The 14,985-nt window shown below is 36.8% G+C and overlaps 1 protein-coding gene across 1 annotated transcript in view; it reads left to right on the top strand.

Annotated features, from left to right (window-relative positions):
* Window positions 1-12,981, top strand: part of abcg4a (ATP-binding cassette, sub-family G (WHITE), member 4a) — a 31,691-nt gene extending 18,710 nt beyond the window's left edge. The window contains exons 3-15 of the mRNA XM_073839891.1: window positions 2,096-2,213; window positions 2,315-2,447; window positions 3,716-3,766; window positions 3,894-4,039; window positions 4,142-4,265; window positions 4,395-4,509; window positions 5,040-5,185; window positions 5,283-5,381; window positions 5,457-5,625; window positions 5,834-5,934; window positions 6,172-6,330; window positions 9,711-9,829; window positions 9,925-12,981. Coding sequence (XP_073695992.1) covers window positions 2,096-2,213; window positions 2,315-2,447; window positions 3,716-3,766; window positions 3,894-4,039; window positions 4,142-4,265; window positions 4,395-4,509; window positions 5,040-5,185; window positions 5,283-5,381; window positions 5,457-5,625; window positions 5,834-5,934; window positions 6,172-6,330; window positions 9,711-9,829; window positions 9,925-10,150 — 1,706 coding nt within the window. The 3' untranslated portion in view covers window positions 10,151-12,981. The remainder of the gene's footprint in view (window positions 1-2,095; window positions 2,214-2,314; window positions 2,448-3,715; window positions 3,767-3,893; window positions 4,040-4,141; window positions 4,266-4,394; window positions 4,510-5,039; window positions 5,186-5,282; window positions 5,382-5,456; window positions 5,626-5,833; window positions 5,935-6,171; window positions 6,331-9,710; window positions 9,830-9,924) is intronic.
* The last annotated feature ends 2,004 nt before the right edge of the window (window positions 12,982-14,985 follow it).

The raw sequence follows: 14,985 nt of genomic DNA, 5'->3' as shown, positions 1-14,985 counted from the left end.
CAAGAAGCTAACAGGAGTGTCAATAGCAGCCAAAGTTAATGTCTCCCTCTTGAGGCAAAGATAAGAGTCACTGTTTTTAAAACAGGTCAATTATTACAAATTTTTTGTTTGATCTCAAACTTATTACATGAACCAATTTATATTTAGCCTGGAAAAATCCAGACCCTAATCTATTAAGGCCTCGTTTACACGAAGGGAAGACGCAGATATTTCCCTGTGGTTTGGCCTCTCATTTACATGAAAACCCCGCTTTTATCATATTTATAGTCATGTGACGCATATTGTCTGTTGTATCAATAGATATCTATGTTTACACCAGTAATTGTGCCTGTGCTATTCACTGTCACACTGCTGCTAAAGAGATTTACCTTGTACACTCTTCAAATTACAGTCCTAAAATGATGACAGAAAATTTACTCACAGTTGCTGTCCTGCAAAACATGACAACTGCTTTTCAGATAAAATATGAATGAGCGCGATGCCAGAGTGTCTTGCAGAGACAATTCAAATTGTGCTCTCGCGAGACTTCTGGATTTCCAGGGTAATTTATATTCTTATCCAATGAAAATAGTTACAAATAGCACAGTTGAACGATGGTTCGAATCTAGCGTTGTGCGGTGGTGTTCTGAAATGAGGATGAAAAGTCCTCACATTTTTTATTTATTTAATTAGTTTTAAATCAAATGTAAATTCATGTCCCAGTCACATTTTTTGGTTAAATCAACATTACTTCAGAAAAAAAAAATCTGAAAAAGAATTTTATATTTTTACATTAACAATGTAATCAATATTCTGTTTATTAAAGCATGTAGCAATCTCATTAAGTTCGTATTTTTAAGCAAATTACATTGATTAAAATATAATAACTACTAATATTTTTTATTTGTGAACTTATGTTTAGCTATTCTTTTTAATAGTTAACTTTTAACTATTTTTTGGTTTATCAGTCATCAAAGCTCGATAAATATTGGTGACAGACACTGATATACTTTAAATTTCACTTTAAAAGCTGATTACTCCCACAGACCATGTTTTTAATGCTTTTTTAATGTCTTCCCATTAACACCATTATGTGTGAGCCTGGACCACAAAACCAGAAAATTATTAGGATATTAAGTAAAGATCATGTTCCATTAAGATTTTTTGTAAAATGTTCTACCATAGTAAACTTAATTTTGATAATGTGCATTGCTAAGAACTTCATTTGGACCACTTTATAGGTGATTTTTGATCTTTAAAAATATTTCTGTATTTAGATTTTTTTTGCACCCTCAAATTTCAGATTTTCAAATAGTTGTATCTCGGCCAAATATTGTCCTTTCCTAACAAACCATACATAAATGGAAAGCTTATATGTTCAGCTTCAGAAGAGGTACAAATCTCACTTTTAAAAAATTGACCCTAATGACTGGTTTTGTGGTCAATGGTCACATATGATTAATTCAGACTGATTGGCTAACATGTAGCACACACAAACACAAGAGCTGAGATTCATTGCATGAACCACAGCTAAACATAACCAGTCATATCCAATCATATCATGATGGAGGCATTGTCAATTCCCAATTACCCCCCACCAAACTCACAGCACACTTTAGGGGGTCTGTTAAAATTGAATGGGCTCAGGGGAGATGAGAGAGCCTCAAAACTGCCTCTGTAACTTTACCTGCTGGTGTCACTGTTGGGCAATGTTTCTTTAGGAAAACAAGTGATTTATACACTTTTGAATGTTGAATGTTATATTATATTATTTGTAATAGTGGTGTTGTTTTATTTTTGTTCTATGACTTTTTTCTCACGCCGCTGTATGAGTGGTAATTGTTGTATTCTGTTGTTTCAAATATTTTATTGGACATTACTTTAGAGTTAATGTTTTTCTAGACTGCATAATCAAAGTACTTTGAGTACAAAGTACTTCATTGGTGTTCTATCAAATCGCTCACAGGTTGTTGTATTTTTACATTTACATTATTATACTGCAGTGTTTTATCGAGCCTATGTTTGTTTGATGCCAACTAACTCTGTGATGCATTTAATTTCGCAGCTTCTGGCTCTAACTCTAATAAACACGATGTACGCAAAATGCTGTGTGCAGGATTTAAGGCCCTTCTGAAGTGTCTGTCTGGAAAATTCTGCAATCGAGAGCTCATCGGAATCATGGGACCCTCAGGGGCCGGCAAGTCCACTCTCATGAACATCCTTGCTGGCTACAGGTAAGCCTGCAGAGAAGAAATATTTCAGAAGTTATTTCCACTTCCTATTCTTTGTTTTTATACTCATCAACATATCTGTCCCATATCCCTTGTTTCTGCAGAGAGACAGGCATGAAAGGTCAGATCCTGGTGAATGGGCGACCCCGTGACCTCCGCACTTTCAGAAAAATGTCGTGTTACATCATGCAAGATGACATGCTACTGCCACACCTAACAACACGAGAAGCAATGATGGTATGTTTCTGCATGTTTGAGCATGAGATGTTTTCTATCATATGTTAATGATCAGTAGGCAGAGCTGTAGAATACTTGATTCTGATTGGTCAGTCGCTGCCATCTGTCAACAATATTTGCATGATAATCACAGAGTTGGTCACTAAACTCTCTTTCTCTCAAATAAAACAGTAATTTCAACTTGTTTAATGAAAATGACCAGTTGATTGTACAGTGAGGGAAAAAATTATTTGATCCTCTGATTTTGTACATTTGCCCACTGACAAAGAAATGATCAGTCTATAATTTTAATGGTAGGTTTATTTTAACAGTGAGAGACAGAATGACAAAAAAATCCAGAAAAACACATTTTAAAAATATTATAAATTGATTTGCATTTTAATGAGTGAAATACGTATTTGATCCCCTATCAATCAGCAACAATTCTGGCTCCCCGGTGTCTTTTATGCAGGTAACGACTCTCTTAAGGGGATTGCTCCTTATCTCAGCTTGTTACCTGTAAAAAAAAAAAAAAGATACCTGTCACAGAAACAATCAATCAATCAGATTCCAACTCTCCATCATGGCCAAGACCAAAAAGCTCTTCAAGGATGTCAGAGACAAGATTGTAGACCTACACAAGGAGCCAAGCAGCTTTGGTGAGAAGGTGACAACAGTTGGTGTGATTATTCGCAAATGGAAGAAACTAACTGTCATCTCCCACGGTCTGGAGTTCCATGCAAGATCTCACCGCATGGAGTTTCAGTGATCATGAGAACGGTGAGGAATCAGCCCAGATCTACACGGGAGGATCTTGTCAATGATCTCAAGGCAGCTGGGACCATATCACCAAGAAAACAATTGGTAACACACTACGCTGTGAAGGACTGAAATCCTGCAGTGCCCACAAGGTCTCCCTGCTTCAGAAAGCACATGTTCAGGCCCATCTGAAGTTTGTCAATGAACATCTGAATGATTCAGAGGAGAACTGGGTGAAAGTGTTGTGGTCAGATGAGACCAAATTCGAGCTCTTTGGCAACAACTCAACTCGCCGTGTTTGGAAGAGAAGGAATGCTGCCTATAACCCCAAGAACACCATCCCCACCGTCAAACATGGAGGTGGAAACGTTATGCTTTGGGGGTGTTTTTCTGCTAATGGGGACAGGACAACTGCACCGCATCTAATTTCTTTGTCAATGGGCAAACGTACTAAATCAGCAGGGGATCAAATAATCTTTCCCTCACTGTACACTGTACCTTATTTACTGTAATCTTTCTTTTTTGTTCAGGTTTCAGCTAACCTTAAACTTAATGAAACCATGGAAGTGAAAAAAGAACTGGTAAGTTTTTGCAGGATCCCTTTATTGCACAGAAATGTGTTCTGTTGAGAAATTATAAAAACTATGGTTATATGGTGACTTTGTATTTATGCATTTTTTAGCTAAATAATGATATAATGTGTGACAGGTGAATGAGATCCTCACAGCATTAGGACTACAGGAGTGTGCTCAAACTCGCACTAATTCTCTGTCGGGTGGCCAGTGTAAGCGGTTGGCTATTGCTCTGGAGCTGGTCAACAACCCACCCGTCATGTTTTTTGATGAACCCACGAGGTACCTAAAACTGTTACACTGTATTACTGTAATATTGCTCTTTTGCAAACATTTCTGTATAATTTCCCAAAACTTGCATGTCTGTTTGTCTCTGTATGTTAGTGGTCTAGACAGCGCGTCCTGTTTCCAGGTGGTCTCCTTGATGAAATCTCTGGCTCAGGGAGGTAGAACCATCATCTGTACCATCCACCAGCCCAGTGCTAAACTGTTTGAAATGTTTGACAAGGTAATTGCTATATTCTAAAATTAAATTGTACTGTGAAAATGTGTTTCTGGGTTGAAGGACATATTAAGTGTGTGAGGATGTTAATGCGTTCATGTTCTTGTTTAATACTCGGTCTGTTCTTCTTCGTAGCTTTATATTCTGAGTCAAGGTCAGTGTATATATAAGGGAACAGTGCCGTACCTTATCCCCTACCTGAAAAACCTTGGACTCCACTGCCCTACGTACCACAATCCAGCAGACTTTAGTAGGTCTACTGTGTATGTGTGTGTGTGAGAGAGAATATAGATAGAAATAGATATGCAGCTAGAAATAGATCTTTATGTGTGCTATCTATTTTTGTTTGTAACTTATATAGCACTAATGTAGCAGTTTGTGGGTTCTATATTAGACTGTTTTCTGCTGTTTGTTTGCTTTAGTTTGTCAGAGAGATTATGAATAAACAAACTTGTCTTTTTTGTGAATATGGAACAGTATTAAAATGTTCTTAAATAAATGATTAATATGTTTAGCCAATGTTTGAAATACTCTCACTTAATATGTAATAGATAATAAATCAGACTATTAGAATGATTTCTGAACGCTCATGTGATACTGAAGGCTGGAGTAATGATGCTTAAAATTCAGCTTTGCATCATAAGAATAAATTACATTTTAAAACATATTCACATAGAAACTATGTAGTGAACTATCCCTTTAAGAAGTATTTTCGGCTCCTCTTGTCTATTAGTCGATCATTCAGCATGTGTATGAGTTCTGCTGTCTCTTTGCTGGCAGTAATCGAGGTCGCCTCAGGAGAGTACGGTGATCTGAACCCTGTGCTCTTCGAGGCGGTTCAGGGAGGCCTGTGCTCAGATGAGAGCAAGAAGAACTCCATTGACAAGAACGACGCCACCACATCATGTCCCTCCCAGTGTTACACTGTGAGTGATGGACACACACACAATCTCTCACACACATAATCTGTCCGTTTATAAGTCTCTGAGCCACCCACCGTAATTCTTATGTGCATTCATACAGGATTCAGGCTACATTGAGAAACACACTTTTGCCACCAGTACCCTCACACAGTTCTGCATCCTCTTCAAGAGAACCTTCATCACTATATGCAGGGACATGGTAAGAATTGTCCTCTATTTTTATTGACTGTGTCTAATATATGAAATGCAATGATAAAACCGTGTCTGTGTTCAGGTATTAACACATCTGAGAGTGATGTCACACCTGTGTATTGGCGTGCTGATTGGTCTGCTGTATCTAAACATTGGGAATGATGCCAGCAAAGTGTTCAACAACACTGGCTTCCTGTTCTTCTCCATGCTGTTTCTCATGTTTGCTGCACTCATGCCCACCGTCCTGACATGTAAGACAATCTGTGTGTGTTTGGTTGTGTGTGCTTGTGTCTTTATGAGCATGGAAAATTAATTAGATATGATTGATTATTAAATCTTTTTTGGTTTGTGATGGATTAGAAACGCTCTTTTATTGGCTTGATTGAGAGTTATGGTCTTTACAGAATGAGTGGATCGGATTGAATTAGGCACTGATGCATTGATATATTTCCCTTGCAGTTCCACTGGAGATGCCTGTGTTGATAAGAGAGCATCTTAATTATTGGTACAGTCTAAAGGCATATTACCTTGCCAAGACCATGGCTGACATTCCATTTCAGGTACTTCTGTTTTTATATCTTTCTTATGTTATAATGTTAAATCAAAGAAAGGAGCCACTGTTCTAACGGATTGGAATGATTTGGAAGGTTGGTACATGAGAAAACAAACATTTCTGAATGTAGAAGGGACATGTCCACCAATGCTATACTGTGTCTGTTCCACTTTTCAAATCATTCAATCTGCCCCAGGTAGAATCCAAATGTCAGAACATGAGTGCTTCTCTCTCTCTCTTCCAGGTAATTTGTCCGATAATGTACTGCAGTATAGTGTACTGGATGACAGAGCAGCCTCCAGAGGCAACCAGATATTTGCTCTTTATGGCCCTGTCCACCTCCACTGCCCTAGTGGCTCAGTCTCTAGGGCTTCTCATTGGAGCTGCATCCACATCCCTACAGGTATGAGAACTTCAAAACAGTGGTGGTAACATTCAAAAGTTTGGTGTCAGTAAAGCCTGGTTCAGACTACATGATCTTAGGCAGATTTGGGGATGATCTCCATGAGTTAAGATGTCGTGGGGATTCATAGACGACAATGGGTGTCAGGACGCAAGACTCAATCAGTTTATCTCATGTAGTGGTGTGTCATAGTGGACGACAACCTTTCTTTTTTTTTGGTCATCCATGATAAGTTCAGTCAAATCTTAGACATAGACCAATAAGAGCACAGAAATGCCTTTATACATGCTTTGAAAAAACAAACCAAAAAGAGAGACAATGATTTCGGCCCTGCTACAGTTGAGGTCAAAAGTTTACATCCCCCTTTGAGAATGTGCAAAATGTTATTTATTTTTCCAAAATAAGAGGGATCATACAAAATGGATGTTATTGTTTATTTAGCACTGACCTGAAAAAGATATTTGACATTAAAGATGTTTAGTCCACAAGAAAAATAGTTGCATTTATAAAAATTACCCAGTTCAAAACTTTACTTCCCCTTGATTCTTAATACTGTGTTACCTGAATGATCCATAGTTGATTTTTTTTTGTTTAGTGATAGTTGTTTGTGAGTCCCTTGTTTGTCCTGAACAGTTACACTACCTGCTGTTCTTCAGAAAAATCCTTCAGGTTCCACAAATTCTTTGAGTTTTCCAACATTTTTGTAGCCTGGAAAAATCCAGACCCTAATCTATTAAGATTAAGGGTCTGGGATCGAGCAATGAAAACTGCCTAACTCGAGGGGCGGCACCAAGCATGCATTTGAAACTCTAACTGCACGCAATTGGATAACGCCACAACCAATCACAACAATACACGCTTAGCTACCAGCAGAGCTAAATGATGTTTCATTAACAAAGTTCGGGAGAAGCGCGTCAGATGCTTAGCGTAAACATCACAAGAGGAGCCCACACAAGTCAATCAGCGCCATAGGTTTAAATACAGCTGACTCACCTCAATTCACTCGATGGTTTATCAGTAAACCTCCACCACCCCATCTCATCACTCCGAGTTCTCGCTACTCCTATTGGGGGGTAACGTACTCTGGGTTCGGGCCACTCCCGAGCTCGGAGCCCTTCACCGGATAGCACGCCAAACATGCACTACTATTCTCCGGCTAATTATATGTAAGCGTGAATTCGTGAACTGATAGATTAAACTCTTGCCATCCAGTCGGCAAAACAGCAAACACGTCCTTCTTGCAAAGGAACGATTCGAGTTTTCGGTTTTCTGTTCCTCTTTTATATGGAAAGCCAAGTCTAACTTGTTCATTGTAGCGGGCCAAAGCCGTTTCAAACAACTTGTTGTTCATCTGTAGCGACAGCGATCTTTCAAAGTTTACTATATGATTCGGACGTCGCAGTGCTGTCATCATCAGCTTAGCTCGCCTCTGGCCCGCCTACATCAGATACACCGATTTGATTGGTTCCCACAATTGCTTACGTATTGCAGTAACCAGCATCATTGCTCGATGCCAGAGTGTCTTGCAGAGACAATTCAAATTGTGCTCTCGCGAGACCTCTGGATTTCCAGGGTAACATTTTTGTGCATTTGAACCCTTTCCTGTATTTTTTTAAGATTAATCTTTTAACACGGAGGACAACTAAGGGACTTATATGCAACTATTACAGAAGGTTCAAATGCTCACGGATGCTTCAGAAGGAAACACGATGCATTAAGAGCCGGGGGGTAAAAACTTTTTTTTTAATTTGAAGAACGGTAAATTTAACTAATTTTTCTTCTGGGGAAGTATCTTCTGTAACCTCTGAAGGTTATTACTAAATGAAAAAAAAAAAAAGACATTTAGGCAAAATAACAAAAATGTACACATCTCCATTCTCGTTCAAAAGTTTTCACCCCCAGCTCTTGATGCATAGTTTTTCATTCTGGAGCATCAGTGAGCAATTGAACATTCTGTTATAGTTGCATATGAGTCCCTCAGTTGTTATGGAGGTATGGCAACAATACTCCTGCATTTATGATGTTTACAACAGGGACTACAGCTATTTTTTACCTCTGTTCTCTTTGACAGTCCATACGGTCCTTTTCATGCAGTCTAGATTTGTCTCCACTCCCAGGTTTTCTTTCTTTTTGGGGCTTTTCTGACAACAAGGCAGGGCAAAACACGTTGTTTGTTAGCTATTGTTTATTTACGCTCATGGCACCTGCCATATCAATGACAGCACACACATTGTCAAAGATAGTGAATGAATAGTTGGGTAGCAATGTGTATAATCTGACACAGTGACTGTCGTAACTGACAAAAAATTGTGTAGTCTGAACCACCCATAAGATTTTTTTGAAGAAGTTTCTTACTACTTTCTCTTTACTTTATAAAAATACAGGAACATAGTAACATCATTGTAAAATATTATAACATTCTAAAATAAATTATCTATTTGAATATATTATTATTATATATATTATTATTTTGAAATGTGATTTATTTATGTGATATCAAAGCTGAATTTTTTTTCTGTAATTGTAATCTAAAGTCTAACCCCTCAGAAATTATTCTAATATGCTGGTTTGGTGCTTAATAAACATTTCTTATTATTAGCAATGTTGATTTTTTTTTCAACAATATAAAAAAAATGTAATATTGTGCAATATTTTTTTTTCTAAAAAATATTTTTTTTTAAACGAATAGAAAGTTTGAAAGAACAGCATTTAAATTAAATTGAAACATTTTAGAACAATATAAGTCTTTACTGTCAGCTTTGGCCAATTTAATGCATGGGCTAAAACAATATAAATTAAAAAAATACAAAATAAATCTTACTCACATGCTCTTACATGTATTTAAAAAATAGGTAAGTAAATAAAAATGTATATCGTTTAACCTGCTGTACCCCACATATGTTTAATAATACAAAAATAAAAAATGTACTTGTACATGGAACAAAGGGATTTTCAAAAGTAAAGGGAATAAGTAATCTGATTAATAAGTATTTTTATAACTTTAAATAGTCCTTGGACAAGACAATTAGACAGTAATAATATTTAGTTTTGATGTTTTGCAGTAAAATGGCCTCTAAATGGAAATCCTTTGATTTAAAGGGATAGTTCACCCAAAAATGTAAAATTCTGTCATTATTTACTTACCCACATGTCGTTCCAAACCCGTAAGACCTTTCTAGGCCTTAAACGTGGTAGTTACATTGCTGTCTATCCAGGGTCAGAAAGCTCTTGGATTTCATAAAAAATATCTTAATTTGTATTTTGAAGATGAATGAAGTTCTTACAGGTTTGGAACAACATAAGGGTGAGTAATTAATGACACAGTTTCCTTTAGTGTGAACTATCCCTTTAACACACCTCAATGTCTTTTACAATTTCAGGTTGCCACATTCGTAGGTCCAGTCTCGGCCATCCCAGTCCTTTTGTTTTCGGGCTTCTTTGTCAACTTTGACACCATCCCCAGATACCTTCAATGGAGCTCCTACGTGTCATACGTCAGGTTGGTCAAGAGCCATGACAATAACAATCCTAAACAGGCAAACAACTCCTAACCCTGAAAAAATCACACCCACATGCTGATGTCTTTCTCTGTAGGTATGGCTTTGAGGGTGTGATCCTCTCCATCTATGGCATGAACCGCTCTGAGCTGGAGTGTCCCGGCGTGGTGTGCAAGTTCCAGAAACCAGAGGAGGTGCTGCAGCTGCTGGACGTGGAGGACGCCAAGCTCTACGTGGACTTCATGGTGCTGGGTGTCTTCTTCTTAGTTCTGAGACTTGCCACTTACCTAGTTCTGCGTTACAAAGTCAAATCAGAGCGTTAGGGCCAAAAACTCATCATCAGACATGTATTTAATTTCACATACACGTAAACTCTCATGAATGCACTTCATCTTTTTGAAATGGACACAGAAACTACAGGGCCAACGTTTGGCAGTGCAACATGTATCCTCAGTTTTTGTTACTTGAAGTACAGAATACTTGAGGATAGAATAGTAAACTAATATAGATTTTTCATTTGATTTAGTTTTCATTTTTGAATGTATTCCATGCAGTAACAGTGTAGATGCATTTTACCCGTGACTGAACTTTGAAGCATGAGTCTCTATTGACAGGACTGGATGTTTTTAAAATGACAATGTCAGCTCCCAATAGCATGTGGATTGGCCAACAGCCAACATGCTTGTCTCTTTATACCATACTGAAGGATCATCACATTGTCTCACTGTTAATACATTTCATTCAGACAGAAGAACATTAACAACGTCATTTCGGAAGAGAGTGCACTGCATGCTTGGGGCACTTCAGGACATGCAAGCAGCAGAAGTGAGAACTGTGCATTCGGCGATCGGGATTTTACAGACTGTATGAATCGTCCAACCAGCGTATCTTCAATTCCATTTTTGTCTTCCCACAATACACTGAATTTGAGGAGAATAATAACTTCTGCGACCTGTTGAATATTAAGACTTTCATGATCTCCCAAGGCAATTCTGGGCAAAGCATCAACGTCAACCTAAAGCTAACCGTTTGAGGAATATTGCAGCAAGTGCCCTTGATGTGAACTGCCTATCATTTTTTTTTTCTGAGGGGGAGCTGGAATACCTTGCTCGAGAAACATATTGGCATTTTGTCAGTATCGATGTCCTGTTACCTTGAATTCTCTGACAACTGCCTCTGTGGTATCCTGAGAGAGAAACAGACAATAGTTTGTGGGCTTTCGCTCTCTCGTTTTCATCAGGAGGGATCAAACCTTGAACTTGTATAGAACAAAAACTTCAAACAGTGACCAAAAATATGTGAATTGGCTAATCACAAAGCACCACTGACTGCGTTTAGCCATAAACAACACATATCAAATGTCATAAAATCATTTGCAATCTTAATCCTATTGAACATCTTATGCGAACATCAATTAATGTCTGAATAGGACTTGCTGGCCTGTTTCTTTTGCTTCTTTTGTGACTGTTCCCAGGACACTTAATCTGCACTGTTGAAGATGTCAGGACATTTTGCGGTTAGTGACACAATCATACCTGAATAGAGATGCTTGATGAACACTTCGATCTTACCAGCTTTTCTGGATGGATAAATCTCTTGTTTGCACCTGAATGTACACTTCCTCTTCCCTGCTTCCCCCCTCTTGCAGCCAGGCTATTCAATACCGCAATGCAATGCAACCATCTTCACAACTGACTTGATGTGACTCTGGAAATCTTTTTGAGTCCTGCTATGTGTTATGTCTCCTTATATAATGAAGACTACTAATAATCTGAGTATATACGCAAAGAAAAGTATAAATGTTATGCTTTAAGCAAGATTGTAAATACATGTATGCACTTTTGTTGATGTTGTTTTTTTTGGAACATTTCTGGACATTTGTTTGTAATTAATTTTATTTTTATATCCGTAAACATGACATGCAATTCTGGAAAACGGAGTGTTGTGACTGGAAAAGGCATGATGAAATCTTTAGGAGGAATTTATGTTGCACATGTGGTGTATTCCAAAAAGTACTCCCAAAAAGCAGCGTGTTCATTTTAGGACATCTTTGTTTTGTTTTAGAATGTTACCACTGGGCAAGTTGACTCTGTTTGTTACACAGGCTTTGAGACAGGAAGTCGGCCTTAAGAAAAGTCAGTAGCATTTAGTTCAAACGCATAGTACTGTAAGGTATGATTGCTCTTTTCCAAGAACAATCTGTCCGCTAAAACATTGCACACAACTTTAAAGATGATCTTTTAGTCATTCTGCAATTGAAGAATTGCTGCTCTGAAATCAATTTTGCTTTTTGCCATATGGTATACCCAGGGAAAAAACTAGGTCAGCTCTAGGTTGTGGATGTTTTCGGAGCACAGGCTCCATTTTCTGAAAAGCTGCTTTAGAGAAAGGGATCAATGAAGCTATTAGCTGCTCAACAGTCAACAATCAATTCAATATTGCTTGATGCTAACCAATCAGTGGACGCTTTGACAAAGAGTGTTCTGTTTCTATGTTTTGTTTCCTTTTGAGTCATTGGAGAGGTTTAGAATAAGAAAATGTTCACCATCAAGAATCTGTCTTCTGGTACACAGACATCTAGTGTCGAGAGTTGGGTAATACCTGTTTCTAATAGCAATAGTATTGTTCTGTGCCTAGTGAGTGATATTTCCTATCTAATCCTTGAATAATTAATATATTTCCAGTGGTCGTCTGTCAAATCTCTATTGTGTACAAATTATCATTTGGCGTGTCTGTGTCATAGTATGTGTCGATATGGGTTTCTGTATGTGGAAGATGTTGAGAGACAACTGGATGAGTTCACATTTCACACAATTGTATTTAATTATCTTCATTTCTCTTGAAGCAAAATCACGTTTTTTTGTAACACAGAATGCATGCCTTAACGAATGAAAAGCATTTGACGGTTCTCTCTCAGATTAGCAAATAAAAAAGATAAGCAGGTGAAGTGCAAATTAATTTTCGAAATATTGAAAAAGACTTTTGTCGATTCAGTTTTATGTATGAAAACATTTTGCAAAGTTTTGGCTTGCACAGCAGATGTGCAGAGAACAAGCAGTTTGCTGCATAATACGTTTGCCTCATCGAAATGCAAGTTATGTGTGCTAAACCATGTTCAAATGATTATAATAAATGCATTTATATATTACCTACACCTAATGATTTCTGTCTCTATAGTGGTCCGGGCTACGCATATTTCAAATACTCTGTAAAACTAGATTTATAAAAAAAATTAGGGGACATGACATGAATTTTTCCATGTTTAACCCTCTGGGGTTCTTCCCCGACCAGTCACACTCAGGGCCCTCACGGTCAAAAGTGACCGGAGCCCTGAAATCATTATTTAATTTTTTTCAGTAAAATCAATCAAATGTATTTTTGTTCAATAATATTTTTTCTTTTTTTCTGTCGTGTTTTGACAGAATTTTATGATAATAATTAATATTTATGCTACAATTATGATCTATTTTTTGCCATTGAATATAATAGAATTTTTTTTAATATATATAATTTTTATTCTTTTTTAATTAATGCTGTATTTTAGTTTAAAGTAGATACCTGGCCTATAGAAAATAATTTTTTGAAGTCGGATTTGTGCCATCTGGTGGCGTAGTGAGCATAATTACCAGGCAATATCATATTTTAACCACTAGATGGATGTAATGCTCTCTATAGAAGGATTTGTGAATTCTAGTTGTTTTTGCACATATTTGCCAATGCCTTTTCAGGTTGTGGATTTTATTATATAAAATTAGATTATCAAAGACTATTTTTTTATTATTTGCCAAGTTTTTTGTTTGTTTGATTGGTTTAACTGGTAATTTGAAGTGCCAGTTTTACTTTATAATACAGTCAAACCAGAACATTGCATTAGAAAGAGAAACAATGGAAAGCATTTTGTTACCCATTGTTTTAATTCTAACTGAATAAAAATGCCGTTCTTTCAGTCATACCATTTTTTTTTATTTTGTAACCTTTTTATAATGAACATTTTGATTTAAATAATTTTTTGTAAAATTCAATAAACAATAACTCTTATTTAGCACAGGAATTATGAACAGCAACAGCATGGGCAACAAAATAACAGCAAAAGTATAATTATCAAACATTAAATGGAAAATAGAGAAATAAAAATATTTTAAATATCATCCTAACCCTATTTACATTTTATGTGCATTCTTTTTTTACATATTCAATGAACAGTAACTCTTATTCAAAAGGCAACAGCAATTATGAACATAAATCTAAAATAACAGAAAAGTATAACAATTGTCAAATAGTAAATAAAAAAATAGAGGAAAAAAAAGTTTGTTTTAAATATCATTCTAACTATAATTACATATTATTTACATACTAATTGTGATTACAGATCAGGTTGTGACAAATCACAACATAGTGTCTCCATATAGCACTTTGAGCAAATGATGCTTGTTTTGAAATCTTTTTTCCGTGTGTGTGTGTGTGTGTGTGTGTGTGTGTGTGTGTGTGTGTGTGACATGGTGTGTGACTTTTGGATTTTGGATCCAATGTCTCCCTTTTATTTGATTCATAGTCTCACATTCCTCTGTTACAGTCTCACCAATCTCATATTTCCCTGTGTGTGTGTGTGTGTGTGTGTGTGTGTGTGTGTGTGTGTGTGTGTGTGTGTGTGTGTGTGTGTGTCTGTGTGTCTATTTTGGAACTCTGATGGCTTACAGTCTCATGCTTTCATTGCTGTGTGCTTTATTTCTTACATTGATTGCCTCTATTTCACACATTTCCCAAAATTAGCTTTTGAAATGACACACATTCATTTGTGTGTGCGTGTGTTTTTGTGTGTATAAGTGTGTGTGTGTGTGAGTGTATTGTAGTGTTTTGCACTCTTGATGTTTTAGAGAGTCACCCCTTCACAGTTGTGTGCTTTTTTTCTGGATTGTGGCTGATTTGTAGATTGTATGCACAAAAAAACTCTGTATTTTCATATTTTTGCCAATTTCCCATTCATTTCCTATGGCCGGTCATTTTGACCCGAAGACCCCGAGTGTGACTATTTTTTTTACGACCACTTAGACTTTTCCAATCCTGTCCCCAATTTTTTTGTGTGTTCATATACCAAGTACCATAAAAGTCACCAGGTTTCATACCATTCCGATGAAGCTACGATTTTTAAAATTTTTTT

Source organism: Garra rufa, chromosome 5 (assembly GCF_049309525.1).
Source record: "Garra rufa chromosome 5, GarRuf1.0, whole genome shotgun sequence".
In the NCBI taxonomy this organism is placed as follows: Eukaryota; Metazoa; Chordata; class Actinopteri; order Cypriniformes; family Cyprinidae; genus Garra; species Garra rufa.
The sequence above is the reverse complement of the archived record's forward strand: the minus strand, read 5'-3'. Positions and strand labels throughout refer to the sequence as shown.